We start from the raw sequence: 24,909 nt of genomic DNA, 5'->3' as shown, positions 1-24,909 counted from the left end.
GATCAGCGCGGTGCGCCGGCCGCAGCGCGCCAGCCGCGGCGGCCATTGGAGGGTGAACCAACGGCAAAAGGAAGACCTTTCTCTCTGTCTCTCTCTCTCACTGTCCACTCTGCCTGTCAAAAAATAAAAAAATAAAATAAAAAAAAACTTATAAATGATTTATTTTTGGAATTTTCCATTTAATGTTTTCAGACTGTGGTTGACCACAGGTAACTGAAAACCTGAGAAAGCAAAACCTCAGATAATTAAGGACTACTGTATTAATAGGATAGAATGAAAAATGAGGATGAGAAGGAACTATAAAGGGCACTTTGGGGTGATCTTTAGCTATATGCTCTTTGAAGGAAAGCACAGAATTGCCCAGGCAGTAGACAGCAGTATTGTTTGTAGTTAGAGCCTTTACCAGAATTTGGCAAATCAGAAGATTCCCATCGAACTCTTGAGGGTCATTTGGAGTGGCAGTCAGACTTCAGCCTTGGAGAGCCCAGTGGAGGAAGTCTTAAGAGGTAAGTGGTTCAGCTGGAATCGGTGAAGCCTCCAAGGTTCTTTATCATGCAGTGGGACAGTGTCACTTAAGTTCATTACTCCTGGAGGATAGCAGTTTTTTGTTTGCCTCCTTCAGCCTTCTTTGTCCTCTCTATAATCTTCTTTGAGGTTTTTTCTGGGTATTTCTGTGATGTTTGTTTTGACCTAGTTTCTTGTGGGTCTAGCAGGTACTTCACTGGTTACTGTCTTGTTTGTCCTTTCTCTTTCATCCATCTTTCTCCATACGAGACAGTACGGCATCATATGAAAACACAAACTGGGCCTGCTTACCTGACTTTGACTTCTACTTCTGCCATGTGCTGTGTGTCTGCATCTGTCAAATGGAGATAATTGTGTGGAGTGGTAACTCGACCTCAAAGGCATACTGTGAAGATTAAATGAGTTAATAAGTATAAAGCTCTTTGACTAATATCTGACACTTAAGGCTCAAGAAATGTTTATCATTATTTGCTTCTTACCTTCAGTAAGCATTGACCCTGTACTCACTTTGGAAAGAGGTACTGTAAACTTTGGCATTCACAGGTTGAACATTTGAAATTTCACCAGTCCATTGTGTTGTTTTTACTTATCCGGGTGTAAAAGTCAGGTTCAACAGCCTTTAATCACGTATCTGGCCAGTTTATTGATGGAAGGCAACAGCTTATACACATTTAGGACAAAGCACTCTATAGAGTAGGATGAACATGTGGGAATTTCATCTTGTCTTGGAACCCATTCTGAGATCCATATACAAGATTCAGCATATTCAGACATGGGTATCCACCACTCTTCTCTGTTCAGCTGTGTTCATTCTTGTATCAGTTAGCAAAGGATGGGGAACACCTGTCTTCCTAAGAATATTGAAATGCTGTCTCTATATTTTCTAGTTCGATATTTTTCTGTGGAGTTCAAAAAGCTATTTTGACATAAAGGAATGAGGAGAATATGGGACATTGCCAGTGAATACACTTCATTCTCTTCTTGTTACCCCTTCTCCACCATTCAAACAAGATAGTTTCTGAAAATCAGATTAAAAGAAAAATTCAATAAAAAATATTTTGAGGGGAAAATTTCTTTATGATTGCTGTTTATATACCCTGATTTGTTGAAGGCTTCTAGGTTATTTCTGTTCTTGGCACTGGTGATTTGGCAGAGTCAGGGGTACATAGTTGAGGGTAGTGATGGCAATATTTATTTTTTCTTGAGCAGATCATCAGTAAGAATTGCATAATGTATATTTACAGTCTTTTGCAAGTGATCACCTAGATATGAGTGATGTTTGAGTATAGCATGGCACTTACATTCCAATGCCCAAGTGCTTATATAGATTTTTATTCTCAGTTACCAACTTTCAGCAACTTGATCTACTTTGAATAAAATTGGCAGCTAAGAAAGCTTTTTCTGTTGTAAGCATGCCTGAGCAGTCGCTTTTATAGGATGTAGTATCCTTTTAACAAAGTCATTAGTTTACTCTTCAGGTCATGTCGTTCAAAATACCTTCTGTTTGCAAAAGATAAGATGCAAAATGATCAGATGTAAATCATTATGGACTTCTAAAAACCAAATATTATTAATAGAAAAATGTCATGTCTTTTTCCATAGCTTCAGATATTTCTATGTAGGCAAAGTCAGTCGCCAACCTGGGCATTGCTAGTTTCTGGAACTCTGATCACAGAAGAAAGAATTGAGACCTTCTAGGTTAGTTTAACATGGGAAAGAGGATTGGGAGGAAAGTTACTGTACTCACATGACAATCTTATAGCTCTTATGTAGTATGTTTGAATTCTTTGTTTACTTATGAAAGCAGAAATTCAAAGAAAGGAGATTAAGGACAGATACTGCTGTATCCAACAATGAAAATTTACTGAATACATGTGCCAGATATTTATATATGTAGCTCTAAAGACCTCATATTAGGTAGATTTTTTTTCAATTAGAAGCTGAAGCAAATTTGGGTTAATTGACCTATACCAGGTCATATTTGTAGTTACCAGAGCTAGATTTGGACTGTGATCCTCAAGTCTGTATTATTTCTGTTATTAGTACCAGTGTAGAAGGTTGGAGAAACATGAGGAAAGGCAGACATTTATTATTAAAAATACAGCTTTCAGGGGTGGGCATTGTGGCACAGCAGGTTAAGCTGCCGCTTGGAATGCCCACATCCCATAATTGGAGTGCCTTAGATTGAGACTGCTTCACTTCTGATCCAGCCTCCTACCTGGGAGGCAGCAGATGATGGCCCACTTATTTGTATTCTTGCCATCCATGTAAGAGACCAAGATTGAGCTCCTGGCTCCTGGCTCCTGACTCAGCCGTGGCTACTGTAAACATTTGGGGAGTGAACTACCAGATGGAAGATCTCTTTGTATCTTCTCTCTGTGTCACTCTGCATTTCAAGCAAATAAATAACTTTTTTAAATGTAGCTTTCTACTTTTAAAAGGATAAATTTTAAGATTCCCACCTAATATGTGAATGCAAATATATCTTCTCCCTCAGATTTTCTGTTTAATGGAGGAACTAAAGAATATTAAATGTCTAGTCTAGAAAATAGGGTAACTGAGGAAATTAAATGTCTGTGTTGTGTCTTTTTAGCGCTTGGTGCCAAGTACAGTGGAAATCTTCCATGTGCTGTTTCACTCCCTAAATGGTTACAACAGCTAGGCTGGGCCAGACTGAAGCCAGGAGCTACTTCCTGGTCTCCCACATGGATGCAGTGGTCCAAGGACTTGGGCCATCTTCTGCTTTCCCAGGCACATTAGCCAGGAGCTGGATCTGAAGTGAAGCAGTCGGGACTCAAACTGGCACCCATATGGATTGCTGGCATCACAGGTGGCAATTTTACCTGCTGTGCCACAATGCTGGCCCCTTGGGAATCAACCTTAACTTTCATATGCTTTTGCTGTAAGTGGCAAATCCTTGTATAGTACAGTACAATTCTCTTAAGAGAATTTGTCTGACTTCTAATCAGTTTTGTAGCAAGACTTATTTCCTACTACAAAAGTGGTTGCTTCAGGGCTGGAGTTGTGGTGTAGTGGGTAAAGCCACTGCCTGCAGTGGCAGCATCCTGTATGGGTGCCGGTTTGAGACCCAGCCGCTCTACTTCCAATCCAGCTCTCTGTTATGGCCTGGGAAAGCAGTAGATGATGTCCCAAGTGCTTGGGTCCCTGCACCTGCATGGGAGACCTGGAGGGAGCTCCTGGCTCTTGACTTTGGGAGGGCCCAGCTGCAGCCATTGCAGGCATTTGGGGAGTGAACCAGCAGATGGAAGATATTCTCTCTCTCTCTCCCTCTCTCTCCCTCTCTCTCCCTCTCTCTCCCTCTCTCTCCCTCTCTCTCCCTCTCTCTCCCTCTCTCTCCCTCTCTCCCCCTCTCTCCCCCTCTCTCCCCTTCTCTCCTTGTTTATGCCTCCTGTAACCCTGCCTTTCAAATAAATACATAAATCTTTAAAAAATGGTTGCTTCAATTATTGTACTCATCATAAAGAAACTGGAGACCATGTTTATTAGAACTGGCACATAGCAACGAAGAATGTGGACTTTTAAGTTGAATGAGACCTGGGCTAATCCTTGGTTAATAACTCATTTTCCTGTAAAACCTCACAGAAGTTACTGAATGCCTTTAAGCTTTGGTTTTCTCATCGATAAAATGGAAATAATAGGACAGGTACTTAAAAATGTTCAGGGAAAATTGATTTTTTTATTTATAAGATTTGTTTATTTGAAGGGCAAAGTGATAGAGGAAGAGACAGAGAGATCTTACATCTGCTGGATCACTCCCCAAATGGCCACAAAAGCTAAGGCTGGGCCAGTCCGAAGCCAGGAACCAGTAGCTTCATTCAATCTCCCACGTATGTGGCAGGGGCCCAAGCACTTGGGCCATCTGCTGCTGCTTTCCCAGGTGCATTAACAGGGAGCTGGATTAGAAGAGGAGCAACAAGGACTCAAACTGGTATTTTGATACAGAATGTCAGCATTGTAGATGGCAGTTTAACCTACTGTACCACAACATCAGCCCCAGAAATGAAATTTAAAGATAAGTTTGTTTTGGTGCCAAAAAATTTGAAATCTATGCATGTGAATATCAGTATTAGAACTGTTACGAGGATTAATGAGATCCTAATGAAGATTACATATCTGGCACATAACAGAAGCTTAAATATTGGCTGTTATCATTAGAGTTGAAAGTATGCAGTGGAGGTGGAAGATGAGAGAGGCAAACAGATTGTAGAAGGCTTTGGGGCTGGCGCTGTGGCATAGCGGGTAAAGCTGCTGCCTGCAGTGCCAGCATCCCTTATGGGCACCAGTTCAAGTCCCTGCTGCTCCACTTCCAATCCAACTCTCTGCCATGGCCTGGGAAAGCAGTGGAAGATGGCCCAAGCCCTTGGGACCCCGCATCCACGTGGGAAGACCCAGAGGAGGCTCCTGGCTCCTGGCTTTGGATTGACGCAGCTCTGGCCATTGCAGCCAATTGGGGAAGTGAACCAGCAGATGGAAGACCTCTCTCTTTCTCTCTCTCTTTGCTTCTCCTTCCCTCTCAGTGGAACTCTGACTTTCAAGTAAATAAATAATAAATAGATAAGTCATAAAAAAGAAGGCTTTGATCACTGTATAGAAGCTTTTGACATGTCTGTTATTACTGCCCAGAGACCTTTCTGATTTAAGTAGGTTAGGGTGTTGTTATGATCTAGGTTTGGGATGAATATGGTCTTGCTATAATTTATTTACTGACATTGAGGCAGAAGCTCACATATATCTGATGGTTAGGTCACTTTTTTGGAGGGGGGGCAGCATTTCACTACTATGCTATTCTTTTTTTCTTTTTTTAAGATTTATTTATTTATTTGAAAGTCAGAATTACATGCAGAGAGAGGAGAGGCAAAGAGAAGTCTTCCATCCGCTGGTTCACTCCCCAATTGGCCACAACGGCTGGAGCTGCACCAATCCAAAGCCAGGAGCCAGAAGCCTCTTCCAGGTCTCCCACATGGGTTCAGGGGCCCAAGGACCTGGGCCATCCTCCACTGCTATCCCAGGCCATAGCAGAGAGCTGAATCAGAAGAGGAGCAGCTGGGACTAGCACCCATATGGGATCCTGGCGCTTCAGGCCAAGGCGTCAACCCGCTGCGCCACAGCACCGGCCCCACTATGTGATTCTGACCTCTCCTTCCCCTGTCTGCAGTGCTTGAAGGAAGCCTGATGAATGGCAGCAATTTTAGTAGGAGGTTAAAGCACTGTAAGGAATCTGAGTGTTTTTCCTGTCAATCTCTTCCAGTGTTGAAATTGCTGCATGCTTCATAAAAATATGCCTCCTGGATGACTTATTTGCCTTTTGGACTTCCTTTTATCAGATTTATTTTTGGCAAGCAATTTAGTACCAACATTAAAGCATTTTTTTTTATTTTAATTTACTTGAAAGGCAGAGTTTTAGAGAGGCAAAGAGAGAGGTCTTTCATCTACTGGTTTGCTCCCCAGTTGGCTGCAATGGTCGGAGCTGGGCCAGTCCGAAGCCAGGAGCCAGGAGCCTCCTTTAGATCCCCTATGCGGGCACAGGGGCCCAAGCACTTGGGCCATCTTCCACTGCTTTCCCAGGCCATAGCAGAGAGATGGATCAGAGGCGCAGCAGCTGGGACTCGAACTGGTGGTCATTTGGGATGCTGGCAGTGCAGGCAGCAGCCTCAACTGCTACACCACAGTACTGACCCCATCATTAAAGCATTTTTAGCATCATTCGAGGGAAGATGAGTCACTGTTCTCTCTCTCTCTCTCTCTTTTTTTTTTTTTTTAATGATTTTTTTATTTGAAAGGCAAAGTCACAGAGAAGAAGGGGAAGAGAGAGAGATCTTCCATCCGCTGATTCACTCCCAAAATGGCTGTAATGGCTAAGTTGGGCTGGGTTAAAAGCCAGGAGCCTGGCAGGGGTGGCAGGGACCCAAGCACTTGGGCCATCCATCTTCTGATTTCCAAGGCAGATTAGCAGGAGCTGGACAGGAAGTGGAGCAGGCAAGATAAACAGGAGCTTATGTGGAAACACCACATTGCTGCTGAAGTTAGTGCTTCTAAAATGAAAATTGTTCACTAAGCTTTTGGAGCATTTGACTGAGATGAGGGTAAGTGGGCAAAGGTCCCCAGCTGCTTCTTTCCCTCAGGAAATGCTCTAAGAGATTGATCTTCATCCCAGAGAATATGGTTACATGCATGATTGAGTGATTTGGAATGGAGAGAGTGGGTCTATAGGAGTCTTCCTTTTAGTTTCTAGTGAGGGAAAGCTATCAAGGATCCTGCCTCTTGGACACAGATAGCAGAGTCACATCTGTATTGTGATTTCAACCGTGGCTAGACTCTAGCGTGCCATCTCTTTGTGCAGTGCAGCTCTCAGTTTCAGATGTGGACACAGGCTGGGACTCCCTTGTAGGACCTGTGTCCTTAATGTGTTGTACTATGCGAATTAACAGTATAACTAATATTCAAACAGTACTTTATACTTTGTGTGGGTGCAAACTGTTGAAATCTTTACTCAGTATATACTAAGTTGATCTTTATAAAGATAATTAAAAATGAATCTTAAAGAAGAATGGGATGGGAGAGGGAGTAGGAGATGGGATGGTTTGTGGGTGGAAGGGTGGTTACGAGGCAAAAAACCTCTATAATCCAAAAGTTGTACTTTCGAAATTTCTATTTATTAAATAAAAGTTAAAAAAAAAAAAACAAAAAAATACAATAAAATATATGTCCAGGGGCTGGTGCTGTGCTGTAGCGGGTAAGGTTGCCACCTGCAGTGCCAGCATCTCATATGGGCGCCAGTTGGGGTCCTGGCTGCTCCACTTCTGATCCAGCTCTCTGCTATGGCCTGGGAAAGCAGCAGAAGATGGCCCAAGTCCTTGGGCCCCAGCACTCATGTAGGAGACCTGGAAGAAGCTCCTGGCTTTGGATTGGCTCAGGTCCAGCTGTTGTGGCCATCTGAAGAATGAACCAACGGATGAAAGACCTACCTTTCTCTCTCTTTCTCTCTGCCCCTGCCTCTGCCTCTCTCTGGTTCTGCCTTTCAAATTAATAAATCTTTAAAAAAAATAAAATATATATCCACATATCACTTATTTTGGAAATCCCAAGGTTAGGAATGATGTGAAGTTTGTTGTTATTGTTGCTTTACGTGGTTTTTTTTTTTTTTTTTGAAAGTTTTTATTTAATGAATAACAAATTTCATATGTATAGCTCTCCCAACCCCCTGCTTTAAGTTTTTAAAGTCACTTTCTGTTTTACCTGGTGTGTGTTGGGCACAGGGTAGGCCCAGAGAGGTCTTACAGGGAATGTGTTGGTAGCAGTCAAGGAAAGCCATTCAGGGTGTTTTTTTTTTTTGTTGTTTTTTTTTTTTTTTTACCAGCTGAATAATGGCAAAATCCTGTGAGGGCTTTAATATCCTCATCCAACCTAGAACCCGCATACTTCAGGCTATGGATGCTAAGTCTGACATTTGATTCCTCTCTGCCCATCTTAGTGATATCCTGTGACTCTAACTGTATTATACATTCATAAAGTGGGTGATATGATTCTAATCATCTGTGGCTTGCAACTGACTCTGGCAAATTTATGGCAGCAAGAGAACTTGCTGTAACAGGTGAATAAATGGTGTTCATTGGCATCACAAAAGCCTGGAAGGGCATAGACCACCATTATTGCTTGTGTGTCTGGAGGTTGGGCTTTTATTTCCATGTATCTTCTTCATGCATCTCATTCTCTGTATAACAGCTTTTCTCTGTTTCCCCGTATTTGTCACCAAATTTACAAATCTGTGGTTTAAGGAGCTGTCTTGATTAATAGCTCTGAGCTCTTCAGCCAAGTTAATAGGAGAGATAAAATACTTAACTCCATGTTGTTATCTACTGTCCTTGATAGTTTTCCTATGCAGTTGACTGGGGAGAAGGAGGTTTGTTTCAGGAGGTTGTAGGAGGAGGGAATGGTAGTTTGGGGAAAGGAAGTTTTGGCAAGGTCAAAACCCTAAAAGGTGTCTCAGGATGTTTTGCTTCTGGAATATAAAGAATTTTGTTAACCATTTCAAGGTTTAATGTAGATAGTTTTGGATCATAAAAATGCTTTATCACCAGGTGACTTCTGGTGACATAACCAGAGGCTGCAGTTTTCTCCAGGCTGGCTCCAGTGTTTGCACTGAATTCCGAGTACAAGTCATGATGATCTTGATAGTTTTGTAACAGGTGATTGAATTTAATGAATAATTTTGCTCTCTCTTCAGAGAAAGATGATAGAACCTGTAAAAAATAATTGTGCTTTAATTTAGTTCTTTACCAATGACATGATGAAAATGCTCAATGAGAATTTCTAAATCATCAACATGCTGATAGCATTTACATATTCACAGATAGTCTTTCTTGCTTAACCCCAGAGCAATGCATCAGAATCAACTAGGGGAGCTTTTTCCCCCCAAAGAAACCTTTTATTTAATGAGTACAAATTTCATAAGTACAACTTTAGGAATATAGTGATTCTTCCCACCATACCATCCCTCCCACCCCACCTCATCCTCCTTCTCCCAATCCCAGTCCATTCTCCATTGAGATTCATTTTCAGTTAACTTTATACACAGAAGACTGACTATACTAAGTAAAGATTTCAATAATTTGCACACACACACACATACAAAAACTGGGAACAAGTTTTACAGTTAATTCTCATAATGTGACTCATTGAGGACAGAGGTCCTGCAAGTGAAGTAAGTGCACATTGACTCCTGTTGATGATTTAACAATTAACATTCTTATGTATGATGTCTGTGATCACCCATGGCTCTTGACATGAGCTGCCAAGGCTATGGAAGCTTTTTGAATTTACAGTCTCTGTCAATATTTAGACAAGGCCGTAAGGAAAGTCGAAGTTCTCTCCTCCCTTCAGAGAAAAGTACATCCTTCTTTGATGACCTGTTCTTTTCACTGGAGTCTCAGTCACAGAGATCTTTCATGTAGGACATTTTTGTCACAGTGTCTTGGCTTTCCATGCCTGAAATGTTCTCATGGGCTTTTCAGCCAGACTGGAATGCCTTAAGGGCTGATTCTGAGGTCAGAGTGCTGTTTAAAGCAATTGTCATTCTATGAGTCTGCTGTGAGACTGCTTAACTGAGGAGTTTTTTACAAAACTTGAGGCCCAGCTTTCCTCCTTACACATCTTCAAGTCACTAAACTTATATAGGGTCTGAATGTCTTTATATAGGTAACAAGCCCCCAGATGATCTGACATGTCCAGAGTTTGAGAAGCACTGCCTCAGAAGGACTTGATTAGTTGACATTCATGGAACAGAAATCATAGTCTTCTCCAAATTAGACTATGCTCAAAATGGGTTCTCAGGAAAAGCCATGACATTCTTCTTCAGCCTTAAGATGGGGTGTCTAGCCTCTCCCTGCCTCAACTATACCTGTTTCTTCTAATGCCATCTTTCGGTCTGAATTTAAAAATTCAGAAAACTTAACCCATCTAGAGCTTTCTACGTTGCTCTCCCCCCCCCCCCCCAAATAAAAGAATCCAGATTTATTAGTTGACAGCACTTGTGTATCTTATAGAATTTTCCATAGTCAGGATTTGGCTGATTGAATCCCCCATTATCATTTAACGTGTTTTTCTGTTCCAGCATTTCTTACAAATTAGTCAATTGCCATATAAACTAAGATTGAGGTTAGTTGGACATTTTACCAAGAATACTTCCTAGGTGGTGCAGTAGGCTTCTTTAGAAGTCCTACCATGCTTCTCTTTTTGCTGTGTTAACAATAGTTATTTATTTTTATCATTATTATTTTTTTTAAAAAAAGATTTATTTGAAAGGCAGAGAGAGGTAGAGAGAGGTCTTCTTTCCTCTCTGCTGGTTTTATTTCCAGATGGCCAAAATGGCCCAGACTGGGCTAGGAGGAAATCAGGAGTCATGTTCTTCATCAGGGTCTCCCAAAGGGTCTCCCAAAGACTTGGGCCATCATCTGCTGCTTTCATTAGCAGGGAGCTGGATCAGAAGTGCAGCAGCCAGGATTTGAACTAGCACCCATATGGGATGTTGGTGCTGCAGGCAGCAGCTTAACCTGTTACGCCACCACACTGGCCCCAACAATAGCCATTTATGATCATTGCTTTGGAAGCACCATTCATTGAGGTTTTCTAAGTATCTTTGAATACTCAGTAAACACTGAACCCAAATAGAGGCACTCATTTATTGAGAAACAGTACCACAGATCCAGGCCTTAATTCCCCATTTGCCTTGTGGTTTTAGGTAAGGAAGGGTGGGCAAAGGTTGTTCCAGCTGCCTTTACTGAGAGCAGGAGAATCTGTAGTGATATACATTCATACTTTTCTTTCCTCTTATGTCTTCAAGCCTTTTCACAGATTCATTTTCTCAGAAGAACACAAACATTTGCTTTCCGTCTTTGATTCTCGTTGGAGGGAGGTGGAACCCTACTAGTGCATGTCTTCTATTTCTCTGACTATATTTGAGCTGTCTTGCTTTGATGTGTGATACTTTAACTTGCTCCTTTACATAAGGAATGTCCACCCCAGTCCTTCTGCTGGTTACAGTTGTTATCAATCCTAAATATTAGTTTCTGCATTTTAAAAATTCATTCATTCATTTGAAAGAGCGTTCCTGTCCACTAGTTCATTATCCATCCACATGTCCACAGTGTCTGGGGCTGAGCTGGGAACTGGGAATCAGTCCCAGTCTCCTACATCGGTGGCAGGAACCCAGTTCCTTGAACATATTGCCGTTAGCGTCTGCATTGTCAGGAAACTGGAGTCAAGAGCTAGAGCCGGGTATTGAACCTAGGCACTTCAATGTAAAATGTTGGTGTTTTAGATTGTGTCTTAACCACTAGGCCAAACACTGGTCCCTAAGTTTTTTAATTTTTTTTTTTTAATTTTAGTCTGATAAATTGACTATTCCTGACTGTTGGAATTTTCTGTCTTCCTTTAGTGAAAAGTTTTTAAAAAGTAACTAGCTTTTCAGATTAAAAAAACTCCTAGGGTAAGTAGTGTTTTAGTTTGTATTCCAAAAGCATGGATTTATTTTATTCTTTTTGAGCCCTTAAACGAAAATACTGCCTTTTGTTTTTCTTTTTTAGGAAATTCACACAAACGAAAAGGAAGTAACTGAGAAGGAAGTAACTCTTCACTTGTTGCCAGGTATCAGTGCTGTTAGCAAAATACTCCTTGTACAACTCAAAGCTAATGAAAAATTACATCATCCCTAGTATTGCTATATATAAACTCCTTTTTGTTTTCATCCTCTCACATGTAACAGTAATGAGTTGAACAAAAATACCACGGTCTTTAGTTCAGTAACTACACACCTGGGTCTAAGTATTATAACATCTGCGAAGAATTTTTCTTGCTCTTTCTTTGCCCAAACTGAGGAAGCTAACCTCATTCACAAAGAAATGAGGCCTTTTTCATGGTGGCCTGTTTAACCCCATCCAGTATTCTGATAGTCAGAGAAGTGTCTATCTCCAAAATAACCCCACACCCCCTACTCTGTGTCTACTGCCAAGTCTGTAGCTGCCCTTGAATAGTGCAACTGTCCAACCTTCCAGGGCAGGCATTAGAGGTGGTCTCACCCTTAAGTCTCTGCCTAGACATCTGATCACTTATACCAGGTGTGCTGGGGTTAATCACCTCTAGGGCCACCAAGGCGTTGCACTGTGGTCATTTTGGAGGAGCTTGGTTGGTTATCTTTTTTTTTTGGCAGATAGAATTAGACAGTCAGAGAGAGGGAGAGAGAGAAAGATCTTCCAGCCGCTATGGCTGGTGTGCTGCACCAATCCAAAGCCAGGAGCCAGTGCTTCCTCCTGGTCTCCCATGCGGGTGCAGGGCCCAAGCACCTGGGCCATCCTCCACTGCCTTCCCAGGCCACAGCAGAGAGCTGGACTGGAAGAGGAGCAGCTGGGACTAGAACCCGGCGCCGATTTGGGATGTTGGTGCCACAGGTGGAGGATTAGCCAAGTGAGCCACGGCGCCGGCCCCAGTTGGTTATCTTTTTTAAAAATTCATTTAATTATTTATTTGAGAATTTTTTAATGATTCATTTATTTATTTGAAAGGTAGAATTAGAGAGGGAGAGATGGAGCTTCTTCATCTGCTGATTCACAATAGCCAGGGCTGGGCCAGGCCAACGGCAGGAACCTGGAACTATGTGGTTTCCTAAGCGGATGACAAAGGCCCAAGGAATAGGGCCATCCTCTGCTACTTTCCCAGGTGCATTAGCAACGAGCTAGATCAAAAGTGGAGTAACCAGGGCTCAAACAGGCACCCATATGGGATGCTGACATAGCAGGCAGTGGCTTAACCTGCTGTGCCACAACACTGTCCCTGGTTGAATATTTTTCATATAGAGGAGTGTGACTATAGCTTAAGTTTCAGTCATCTCTGAGTTCAGGAGCGGAAAGGACTAGGTGGGACATCATTTAAGTATATACAATATCAGCTATGTATTCAGTCCTTTTTCTACTTTTTCCCAATCCAAAAAACTTTTTATTATTATTTTCAAACTTTATTTATTTATTTGAAAGTCAGAGTTACACAGTGAGAGAAGGAGAAGCAGAGAGGTCTTCCATCCGCTGGTTCACTCCTCAATTGGCTGCAATGGCCAGAGCTGTGCTGATCCGAAGCCAGGAGCCAGGAGCTTCTTCCAGGTCTCCCACGAAGGTGCAGGGGCCCAAGGACTTGGGCCATCTTCTGCTTTTCCAGGCCATAGCAGAGAACTGGATCAGAAGTGGAGCAGCTGAGATTTGAATCAGCACGCATATGGGAATGCTGGCACTGCAGGTGGTGTCTTTACCCTCTATACCACAGCAACGGCTCTTGTAATTTTTTTGATGTTTTTCATTTTTATAGGCATTTTTATAATAATATCAAATCTTTATTCAAATCTCAGTTTTTCCTTGTCTTGGAGCTTATAGATTCTGAAATTAACTTTTATTTTTAGCTTAGTGTTATATATATTTCTCCCATCTCTTGGAGTACCCAGTGGTCTCTTCTGAGAGTGCAACTGTGAGTTCATTGTTAACTTCTCTGAGCCTCAGTTTTTTAAACTAGACCAGGATCATTCCAGCGTCCCTGCTCTCGTGAGTTTAAATTCTGTATTTGGCGCAAACAAGTTGATAACTGGTGCAGGGCGCCTCTGCAGAGGGCTTCACCAGGAGTGTTGTTGTCACTCCTGCATTCTGGTTTCTGTCCTTGGTCTGTGGGAATGGGGATAGGCCGGCCTGATTTTGGAGAGAGCCTCACAGTTAAAAGCTGCTTCATGCTGGGAGTGATTCCTGCACAGGAAGCCTCGCTCATTTGCCTTCCACCTTGGATTTAGCTGAAGTGCTTTTTCTGGGACTATTTTAAACCCCATTGAGGCCCTGACTTCATTGTTTTCTTTAAACTCTGTGGTCTCTCTAGAGACTAACCTAGTGACTGAGCCATCTTCCTGTGTTTCCTTAGAGTTTCAGCCAGAGGTATTAACCCCTTAAAAGATGGAAGAAAAAAAACACTATTAATGTATGTCCCTTGATAACCTAGGTGCCTGCAACTCTTCTTTATTTTCATATTGAAAGCTAGACTAAATGAGTTGTGAGCCCAAAAGTAAATTAAGGACTTGAAAGGAGATACTCAGAGGGAGATTCTGAGGGGAAGATGGTTATCTGCTAGATGGGAAGAAAATTTGTTGCAAAGTATGTGCACTTAGTTTTTTCATTTCTCTCATGTCCTTCTTCTCTCTTTCCTTCCCTTTCCCAGATATCCTGCTCTCCTAAGCTTTTCTGTGTCTACAGAGCAAAGAATACTTACCTATCCCCTAGTCCTAATCTTTCCGACTATCAAGAGAAGTACTCCCTGTCTCCAGAAACTACAGCTACTCATGTGTGCTGGGCACCTGCATTTTGAGTAGGGGAGGTTACACATTTAGAGGAAATGCTCTCAACTAAGAAAGAAAGGAAACAGTTTTTTTCCCCTCACAAACCTCTGACCTCTCCTTTCCTCCCATCCTCTCTTTGGAGCCACAATGCGGGTGGATGTGGTGCTGCGGAAAGCTGCAGTGGGATGTCAGAGGAAGTCCTAGGGTCAGGGAGGCATCCTGCTCTCACAGGGATGTGGACTTGGGATCTACTCATTAGGGGGTCAGTTCTCTGGAACATCTGTTGGGTAAAAGTAATGAAAACACTTAGGATCTGTGGTTGAAAGTGCAGCTTGAAGGGCTAGCGCTGTGGCATAACAGGTAAAGCTACTGCCTGCAGGGCCAGCATCCCATGTGGGCGCCGGTTCAAGTCCCAGCTTCTCTACTTCAAGTCCCATCTCTCTTTCATGGCCTGGGAAAGCAGTAGAAGATGGATGGCCCAAATCCTTGGCCCCTGCACCCATGTGGGAGACCTGGAAGAAGCTCCTGGCTTCGGATCAGCACAGCTCCTGCTGTTGCAACCAACTGGGGAGTGAACCTGTGGATGGAAGACCTCTCTGTCTGCTTCTGCCTCTCTGTGTCTGCCTTTCAAATAAATAAATAAATCTTTAAAAAAATTGTTTATTCTTTTGTGTATAAATAAATCCTAAAACAAAAAGTGCAGCTGAGGTCATACCACATATTTGGAAACTTCCATTTTTCACAGCGAGAAGGTAGAGAAATGACCTGTGTGAAGTTGCGTCTGAGCCATTTTGATTTCACTTTTTGAAGTCCCTACTCTGCTTCATCTTCCTTAAGTTTTTCAGTTCTTGCTATGCTGAAAATTGCCAAGTTCTAGAGTACTACATCATATTGTGTCTTAGTCCTATGTAAATAGAGCTGGGAAGCGCCCAGTGTTTGCCTACTGTTTGTTCCCTGAGGCTCTGAGGAAGACTTGTTTTGGTTTCCACCAGGTGAACAACTGCTTTGTGAGGCCAGCGCAGTACTGAAGTATGTCCAGGAAGAGTCCTGCCAGCGGGGGGTCTGTGGGAGACTTGTCTGCACTGACTTCAAGATTGCCTTCCTGGGTGATGATGAACCTGCACTGGATAATGCTGTATGTATAAGCTGTGTTTGTGGGAACAGTGCAGTTTGCTCCATTGTCTTTTCCCCAGCTTCTCAGTCTCTCCATGCTCAGCCCCACACACCTAAATACAAATCAGAGACACAAGTCCTCCTCGCCAGTCTGCTCTCTCCTTCAGGATCTCCTTTCAGTGACAGGACTGTTTAGAAACTTCCTATCTGGGCCTTGTCACACTAGCTTGCATTTGACATCTTAGGTAGACGTGAACTTTCTCTCGTTTTGTTCTGTATTTCAGCACAGGATGTATCACTCTCTGGAATAATTTCCCAGGTATACTAGTTCCCCATATGTTCTTTATACTACACTATTTCTCAAATTCAGAAACTGAGTTCAGTAGTAAAACTGATGGCGAGGGGCCCGTGCTGTGGTGTAGAGGGTAAAACCGCCACCCGCAATGCCGGCATCCCATATGGGTGCCGGTTCGAGTTCCGGCTTCTCCAGAGTTCCGGCTTCTCCAGTTCTGATCCAGCTCTCTGCGATGGCCTGGAAAAGCAGTGGAAGATGGCCCAAGTCTTTGGGTCCCTGTACCCACGTGGGAGACCTGGAGGAAGCTCCTGGCCCCTGGCTTCGGATTGGTGCATCTCCAGCCATTGCAGGCACTTGAGAAGTGCACCAGTGGATGGAAGAACCTCTCTGATTCTCTCTCTCGTTCTCGCTCTCCCTCTCTGCCTCTCTGCCTTTCAAATAAATAAATCTTTTTTTTTTTTTTAAAGAAACTGGTGGTGAATACTGCTTTTGAATGGGTTTATTTTAATCTGAACACAGTAGTATCCTTATGAGACATTGTCCCCACCTATGAAGGATGAGGAGTTGAGTAAGAAGAGAACTGTATGTTAACGGAAACACAGCCAAAGCATTTCCTGGCCTCACTGTGCCAGCTGTCCAGGACCACTCTTTTTTTTTTTCTTTTTTTTTTTTTTCTTTTTTTGACAGGCAGAGTGGACAGTGAGAGAGAGAGACAGAGAGAAAGGTCTTCCTTTGCCGTTGGTTCACCCTCCAATGGCCGCTGCCGCCGGCGCACCGCGCTGTTCCGATGGCAGGAGTCAGGTACTTATCCTGGTCTCCCATGGGGTGCAGGGCCCAAGCACTTGGGCCATCCTCCACTGCACTCCCTGGCCCACAGCAGAGAGCTGGCCTGGAAGAGGGGCAACCAGGACAGAATCCTGGTGCCCTGACCGGGACTAGACCCCGGTGTGCGGGCGCCGCAAGGCGGAGGATTAGCCTAGTGAGCCGCAGCGCCGGCCAAGGACCACTCTGGCTTCAAATAGCAGCACCATTGCTGCAGCCATATCTGGTCTTTGTGCTGCCACCTGCAGTTGCGGCTTGGTTCAGCGTCTTGTACAAGAGACAGCATTTACCAGAAACATGAATTTCCCAGCATTCTTCATAAAGCTGACTTCAGGTATCTCTGTCACTCACCTCTTTGCATTCATGTGGAGAATGTTAGCCTGCACCCCGCTTTCCCACACTTCTCAGGATGATCAGGCCTGGCACGGTGAGTCTGCCTGGAAGCAGCCCAGAAGTGGCGTGTTCTGCCTGTGTTTGAAAAACAAATGGTTGTGAGCTTTTCTCACATATTTCATCATCCCTTGTTTAGAATAGGGCAGCATTTCCCCGTTTATGTTGATGTGCAAGTAGACGATGATTTGCTCTGCTTATAAATGTCTTAACAGTACGTAGAAAGGAGTCACAGTGTCCTTTTGAATCTTTTAGGAAACTCAGTTTAAGAACAAGATTATAGGAGAAAATGACATTACACTCCACTGTGTTGATCAGATTTTTGGAGGTAAGTATCTGCTTTCCCTTGAGTTGTAGCCTGCCTATGAATGTGTAGCTGGTAATGGTGACAATATTTTGTGCCCCTTTATAGTTACTAAAAATTTGTTCACATATTATCTTGTTTAAATCAGTTTCATGGGTGATAAAATTGGTACATAGAGCCGCTTGTTTGAGGCTCACTTAGCTGGAGGAGTTTGGACTTGGACTTAGAACCTGTTCTAAGTCTCTATGCAAAACCACTATAGATTAGATACTGCTCATACTTTTTGCTACCAAAGTCAGCTGTGTAGGTTTGACTTGAATGGCTAATCTGATAAAGGTCTTACATTAGGATGTCTTTTTCTGCTGACTAAACAAGCCTCTTCTGCCAAGCCTCTTTCTGTTCTACTTCTCTATTTTTGTATTGAGGTCATTTTCAGAATTTATACAGCGGCCATTTATGATGTTCTTAATACCAAAGAGTGCTGGGTCTAAACTTGGTGACAGAGATGAAGGTATTAGCAGGGATCCTAACCATAAACCCAAGGAATTGGCTGTTACAAAAGCATGTCCTAAGTGATCTCCCTTCCGTCTTTGATAATCTCAGCTTTCAGAGCTGGGTTTTCTTCAGGCTGGTGGTGTCAGTTCTGCCAGCAACAACCAGTCAGTTTGAGTCTTGTGCCTACTGCAGAAGAATGAAGAACCTTGACTGCTTTCAGAGAGCCAGGGCTCCTGCTATAGGCACTTAGAAGGCAGACAGTGCCTCTCTTCACTCTCTTGAACAAATGAAGGTAGACTGTTAACTTAGACTGTTAATTTATTGTTTCTTTAACTTGTTGCTGTATGTAACAATTTCCCTTCCTGTTTTCCTCATTGTATTGATTTTTAGTATTTGATGAGAAAAAAAAAAGTCTCTTTGGACAACTGAAAAAATATCCTGAGAAACTCATCATCCACTGCAAAGACCTCCGAGTGTTCCACTTTTGTCTGAGGTACACAAAGGAAGAGGAAGTCAAAAGGGTAACTTTTTTGCATGTGTTTTTAGGTTTTATTTCCCATCAGGTTTTCCCCATTAACTAAAAGTATTTCTTGTATTGCACAAAAGTTGGAGGGAGGCTTTCTTTTCTTCTAAAATTTATTTTCATTTTATTTGAAAGGCAGATAGAGACAGATGGAGAGAGATCTTTCAACCACTTGTTTGCTCCCCAAATGCCCACAACAGCCAAAGTTGATTCAGACTAAAGCCAGGAACCCAGAACAAATTTGAGATCTCCCACTTGGGTAGCAGGGACCCAACTGCTTGAGCCATTGTCTGCTGCCTATCAGGATGTATATTAACAGGAAGCTGAATTAGAAACAGCCAGGGCTTGAACCAATTACTCTGATACACAATTTGGATGTCCCAAGCAGGGATTTAACCACTGTACTAAATGTCTGCTCCAAAGGAAGCCTTTTACTCTGTGAAGTTGAAATTGATTACAGTCCTTTATTCTTTGACTGGAATTTGAGAGGCAATTTGGTAAAGCATGTCTGTGTATCAGCCTGGTACTTGGTGCCTTTAATCCTTTGACTTATGATGTTTTTATTCCTAGAGTCACAGACGGGTTGGGGAGCTCATAAGGTTAGGAGGCAGTTGGGGAAAGGGAAGAATGGGACAGCTGAAGTTTATCTCTCTGTCCCCCCTCTGACAGCCTTTTCAGAAGACAGTAGCAGTAGCAAAGACTTCCAACTCCTGTGAATAAGTGAGTTTACCTCTGGGAGGTAGTGATTGTGCATGGAAGGAAGAAGCCCGCAGGTCGGATGAGCAAAGCCAGGTTGTAGGTGTGCTTTGGGAGACCAAGTAGACTTAAATCCCCGGGGTGCCATGGCAAATTGGAATGTTAACTGACCTCAGAAAGTGGCTGTATTTATTTTACGTTTGGAGTAACTGCCAAGATCTCCTGAGATACTGAAAGTCTGAACCCTGCCACTCTCCTGGTAAGTGCATCAGGGGAAATCTAGCAAGAGGCCAGTTTGTGTATAATGTCTTGGCTGTGGTGACTTATGTATACTTAAAAATAACACCTTAGTTTTCTTTCAGATAGTGTGATATTTCAGTTAGAATAGTAAACATGATTCCAGTATCTATTTTGAGCAGGAAAATAATAGTTTAGTTATAGAAAATGTCCTGAGAGGCCGATACTTCACTTCGAATGTGGTTTTGGTCATCTGTCCAAACATATTTTTGTCTTAACACAATAAGCAGAAAGTACTAATACACTGTTTTCTCTTCCTTATCTTCTGGAAGGTTCTAAGCCCACAGCAAGTGAGTCAAATAGCTAAGTATCATTTGCAATATATAGTGAACAATGGTTTTTGTTTTTTTGTTTTTTTTGTTTTTTTTTTGTTTGTTTTTGTTTTTGTTTTTGTTTTTGTTTTGTTTTTTTTGACAGGCAAAGTGGACAGTGAGAGAGAGAGACAGAGAGAAAGGTCTTCCTTTGCCGTTGGTTCACCCCTCCAATGGCTGCCGCGGCCGGCACACCGCCCTGATCCAATGGCAGGAGCCAGGTACTTATCCTGGTCTCCTATGGGGTGCAGGGCCCAAGCACTTGGGCCATCCTCCACTGCACTCCCTGGCCCACAGCAGAGAGCTGGCCTGGAAGAGGGGCAACTGGGACAGAATCCAGCGCCCCGACTGGGACTAGAACCCGGTGTGCCGGCGCCGCAAGGTGGAGGATTAGCCTAGTGAGCCACGGTGCCGGCCCAACAATGGTTTTGAGTTTGTGAAGAAGATGTTTAATAAGTGTCTTATTTAGTGTCTGATATTAGCTATAAGTCTTTGACATGTGAGATTTTTTGAATATCTGGCTTGCTGTGGCACTTAAGTTTTTTAACACTGTTTTTGAGAAGTTAAGACTATGTTTTAAAATTTTCCCTAGAAATCCACAACTCTTAGAAAACCTGAAAAATTGATTAGCATTCTGTTGGTTTGGTGTTATTCCAAGAGCTAAGTTTAGAGGTGGTTAACATGTTGTTCGTTGAGCTCCAGTAGTGACTGGAAACCTAGATAACTTGGCTCTTGCCTTTCCTAGTGTTTATCTATCAAAAGCCTAATTATATGCATTGGTTGATTCTTTTCTAGATTGTCAGTGGGATAATTCATCATACCCAGGCACCTAAACTGCTTAAACGATTGTTTCTGTTTTCCTATGCAGCTGCTGCCCAAAGCATTATAGGTAAGTGTTTCTGGGCTTCAGTTTGAGGATGGGCAGGAGCTTGCACTTCCCACCTGCAGCCAATGGGAGAAGACTCATCCTTGGGCGAGTTGGGTTTTTTCTTCTGTTCTGTAGCATTTGATCACACTTTGGTGTGGGTAATTCATCAGAAGATTTCTCTTACTTTTCCCTGTGATCTTTAACTTAGCTCTTTAAATTTGTTTACTTGCTTTTTTTGTGAGGGATTGTTTGGTGGCTTCTTATGAAAGATAAAATAAGTTATAACTGGAAATAAGAGACTATACAAAAACAAAATTGAGACAAGTTAAAAGTAATCTTTGTCCCTGGGCTTTTTTTTCCTTCCACTTAAATATACTTGATGTCATTTCATAACTTCCTAGAGAATGCCTTACATTCTAGAAAATTTTTAAGCAACTGGAGCATGCTTTACAGGAAATATTTTGGGCAAAGTGGGACATTTTTACATAGGAAAAACACATTAGAGAATTGGTTTGGTAAGGAGAAGTGAAGATTCCAGATATTTCCATTTAGTTTGCTGAGAAAGAAAGCCGTCTTTTAAGTAAGAAACTCTAGTCTTCTGAATTAGCTATTAACAGTGCTTAACATTAGAAATGTTTCACACATGGCTGACTGCTTTCTCTGGTTCTCCCCTCATTTTGTTCACTTGCTCTGCCCTTTACTTTTTAAAAATTTATTTATTTATGAGAGGGAGAAAGAAAGAGGGCTCTCATCCACTGGTTCACTCCCTAAATGCTCACATCAGCTGCTGCTGGGCCAGGCTGAAGACAGAAGCCAAGAACTCAATCCACATTTCATTTGGGTGACAGGGACCCAACTATTTGAGCCATCATTTGCTGCTTTCCAGGGTGTGCATTACCAGGAAACTGGAATTAGGAGCAGAGTCAGGACTCAAATCCAGGCACTCTAATATGGGATGTGGGTATCTCAAATCAGCATCTGTTTTTTTAAAGCTATATTTATTTATCTGAAAGGCAGAATGACAGGGAGAGAGGGAGAGTTGGAGAGAGAAACTTTCCATCCACTGGTTTACTCCCCAGATGGCTGGAACAGCCAGGGCTGGGCCAGACCAAAGCCAGGAGCCAGGAACTTCATTCTCTCCTCCCACTCAGATATCGGGCCCAAGTACTTGGGTCATCTTCTGCTTCCTTCCCAGGCATATTATAAAGAAGCTGGATCAGAAGCAGAGCAACTAGGATTTGAACCAACACTGATATAGGATGCTGATGTCACAAGCTGTGGCTTAACCTGCTGTGCCACAACACCATCTCCCAACTCAGCATCTTTATTATTATTATTTTTAATTTACTTGTTTTGACACAATGGCAGAAGAGGGGTTTTGGGGATGGAGGGTGGGAGAGGGAGAAAGAGACTGAGGGGCAGAGAGAGATCAATCAAATCTGCTGGTTCACTCCCCAAATGGCTGCAACGGCCAGTGCTGGTCCAGGCCAAAGCCAGGAGACCAGAACTCCACCTGGATCTCCTACAAGGATTTGGGTCATTATCTACTGCTTTCCCAAACACATAAGTAGGGAGCTGGATTGGACAGGGCAGCTAGGACTTGAAGCTCTACTCTGATATGGGATGCCAGTGTTGCAAGTAGTAGTTTATTCTGTTGTGCCACAACATGAGCCCTGACTCAGCATCTTAACCACTAGGTGAGATGCCTGCTCCTGCCCATTACTCTTTGTTTTTCTTTTCTTTATTTCCTTTTTTAGAAAGGCAGAGTGGCTCTTTTTCTCTCTCGCTCAATTCTTTCTCTCTCAGTTTCTGTCTGTCTCTTTCTATCTGTCTCCTGATCTCTCTCCCTCTCTCTGTCTCTTTTCTCTCTGTCTCTCTTGATATCTCTCTTATGCTCTCTCTCTCTCCCTCTTTTCCTTCTTCACCACTTCCTTCCGGTCTATCTGGTTTCACTCAATAAACCCTTTCCCTTTAAAAAAAAAAAAAGAGTGACAAAGAAAGAGAGAGAGACATAGATTGATCTTCCATTCAGTGGTTCACTCCTCAAATTCCCAGAACAGCTGGGGCGGGGCCAGGCCAAATCTAGTAGCCTGAAACTCCATCCAGGTCTTCCATATGGATGGTAAGGATCCACACACTTGGGCTGTCACCTGCTGCCTTCCCATGTGCATTAACAGGAATCTGGATCAAGTGAAGCACTCGGATCAAACTGGCACTCCACTATAGGATGCCAGCATCTCAAGCGGCAGTTTAACCTGCTGCCCACAGTTACTGCCCCTGCTCTTCATTAAAATGAAGTTGATGTTTAATGGTCTTCAGCCCTTTGTGCTTTTTGTCAGGCAAATGGCAGTTTTGCCACTAGTTGCTCATTTGGTAAATGTTTATTGAACACTTGCCATGGGCCAAGTCCTGTGGGGGTATGGTGGTGAATAGGACTAAATCCTTGCCTCTGGGAAGCATTTGTCAGACAGTAGAAGCAGCTTAGTGATGTGTCCTCTTTCTGATGTTTCCTCCCACGGTGGGAGGCAGACTGTCAGAGGGAAAAGGCTCTGCCTGCACTGCTGGTGGAGGATGCTTGAGCAGGAGTATTTGGTAGGCTTAAGTGGTATTTTAGGCAGTGGGGTTGACATGTGAAAAGATGTAGGTGTCTCAGAGAAGATGTTATATTTTGGGAAGCACAGGAATTTAGTTGAAAAGATACAGGTTTTGAAGTATCCGTCTCAACTAAGTTTAGTCCTTACCCACCCACCTTTCTCATTTTCTTTCTTTCTTTCTTTCTTTCTTTTTTTTTTTTTTTTTTTTTTACAGGCAGAGTGGACAGTGAGAGAGACAGAGAGAAAGGTCTTCCTTTGCCGTTGGTTCACCCTCCAATGGCCGCCACGGCTGGCGGGCTGTGGCCAGCGCACCGCGCTGATCCAATGGCAGGAGCCAGGTGCTTCTCCTGGTCTCCCATGGGGTGCAGGGCCCAAGCACTTGGGCCATCCTCCACTGCACTCCCTGGCCATAGCAGAGAGCTGGCCTGGAAGGGGGCAACTGGGACAGAATCCGGTGCCCCGACCGGGACTAGAACCTGGTGTGCCGGCGCCACAAGGTGGAGGATTAGCCTAGTGAGCCACGGCGCCGGCCCTCATTTTCTTTTAAAGATTTATTTTATTTATTTGAAAGTCAAAGTCACACAGAGAGAAGGAGAGGCAGAGAGAGAGAGGTCTTCCATCCACTGGTTCACTCCCCAGTTGGTCGTAATGGCCAGAGCTGCGCCTAGCTGAAGCCAGGAGCCAAGAGCTTCTTCTGGTGCAGGGGCCCAAGGACTTGGGCCATCTTCCACTGCTTTCCTAGGCCACAGCAGAGAGCTGGATCAGACGTAGGGCAGCCAGGACTTGAACGGGCACCCATATGAAATGCTGGCACTGCAGGTGGTGGCCTTACCTGCTATGCCACAGGCAGGCCCTTTTCTCATTTTAAAAACAGCAGTATTGGCTGGGGTACTGGATTCTTTCCCAGTTGCTCCTCTTCCAGTCCAGCTCTCTGCTGTGGCCTGGGAAGGCAGTGGAGGATGGCCCAAGCGCTTGGGCCCTGCATCCGCACGGGAGACCAGGAGGAAGCACCTGGCTCCTGGCTTCGGATCAGTGCAGCGCGCTGGCCGTGGCGGCCATTTGGGGGGTGAACCAACGGAAAGGAAGACCTTTCTCTCTCTCTCACTGTCTAATTCTGCCTGTCAAAAAAAAAAAAAAAAAAAAAAAGTAAAGAAACAAAAAACAGCGGTATTGATGCTCTCCTTAAAATATTATAGTTAAATGCATGGTACACGGGGCACGGGTTTTTTTTTTTTTTTTTAGATTTATTTTATTTATTTGAAAGATGGAGTTGCAGAAAGAGAGGTAGAGACAGAGAGAGAAGTCCTCCCTCTGCTGGTTCACTCCCCAGATGACAGCAATGGCTGGAGCTGGGCCGATCCGAAGCCAGGAGCTAGGAGCCTCTTCCAGGTCTCCCACATGGGTGCAGGGGCCCAAGCACTTGGGCTGTCCTCTACCCTTTTCCCAGGCCACAACAGAGAGCTGGATTGGAGGTAAAGCAGACGGGACTCGAACCAGCACCCATATGGGATGCCAGCGCCTCAGGCCAAGGCTTTAACCCGCTGTACCATAGCGCCGGCCCCAAGGGCACAGTCTTACATGAGAGTTAATTGAGAGTAAAACTGCATATCATTCATTGATATAATTTGAAAAAATATACTTTCTTTTTAAGAATCCTGCCTGTTCCTTCTATCCTGACTATTGGTCAGGTTCCAGCATAGGATAGTTTTTTTGGATTGCCAATGTAGGTTGACCAGCATTCCAGAATCTTTACCTTGATTGACCTGGGGGGTTTCTTTACCTTCTGGGGGTGTCTTGTGT

At 43.4% G+C, this 24,909-nt stretch overlaps 1 protein-coding gene across 1 annotated transcript in view; it reads left to right on the top strand.

The window, feature by feature from the left end:
- The window catches only part of MTMR12 (myotubularin related protein 12), a 102,641-nt gene that overhangs the window by 33,568 nt on the left and 44,164 nt on the right, over positions 1-24,909 (top strand). The window contains exons 2-6 of the mRNA XM_008262096.4: positions 11,628-11,688; positions 15,394-15,536; positions 17,277-17,349; positions 18,211-18,341; positions 20,443-20,536. Coding sequence (XP_008260318.1) covers positions 11,628-11,688; positions 15,394-15,536; positions 17,277-17,349; positions 18,211-18,341; positions 20,443-20,536 — 502 coding nt within the window. The remainder of the gene's footprint in view (positions 1-11,627; positions 11,689-15,393; positions 15,537-17,276; positions 17,350-18,210; positions 18,342-20,442; positions 20,537-24,909) is intronic.

The sequence above is a fragment of the Oryctolagus cuniculus genome, chromosome 14, assembly GCF_964237555.1.
Source record: "Oryctolagus cuniculus chromosome 14, mOryCun1.1, whole genome shotgun sequence".
NCBI classification, from domain to species: domain Eukaryota; kingdom Metazoa; phylum Chordata; class Mammalia; order Lagomorpha; family Leporidae; genus Oryctolagus; species Oryctolagus cuniculus.
This window is presented reverse-complemented; position numbering and strand designations above follow the sequence as displayed.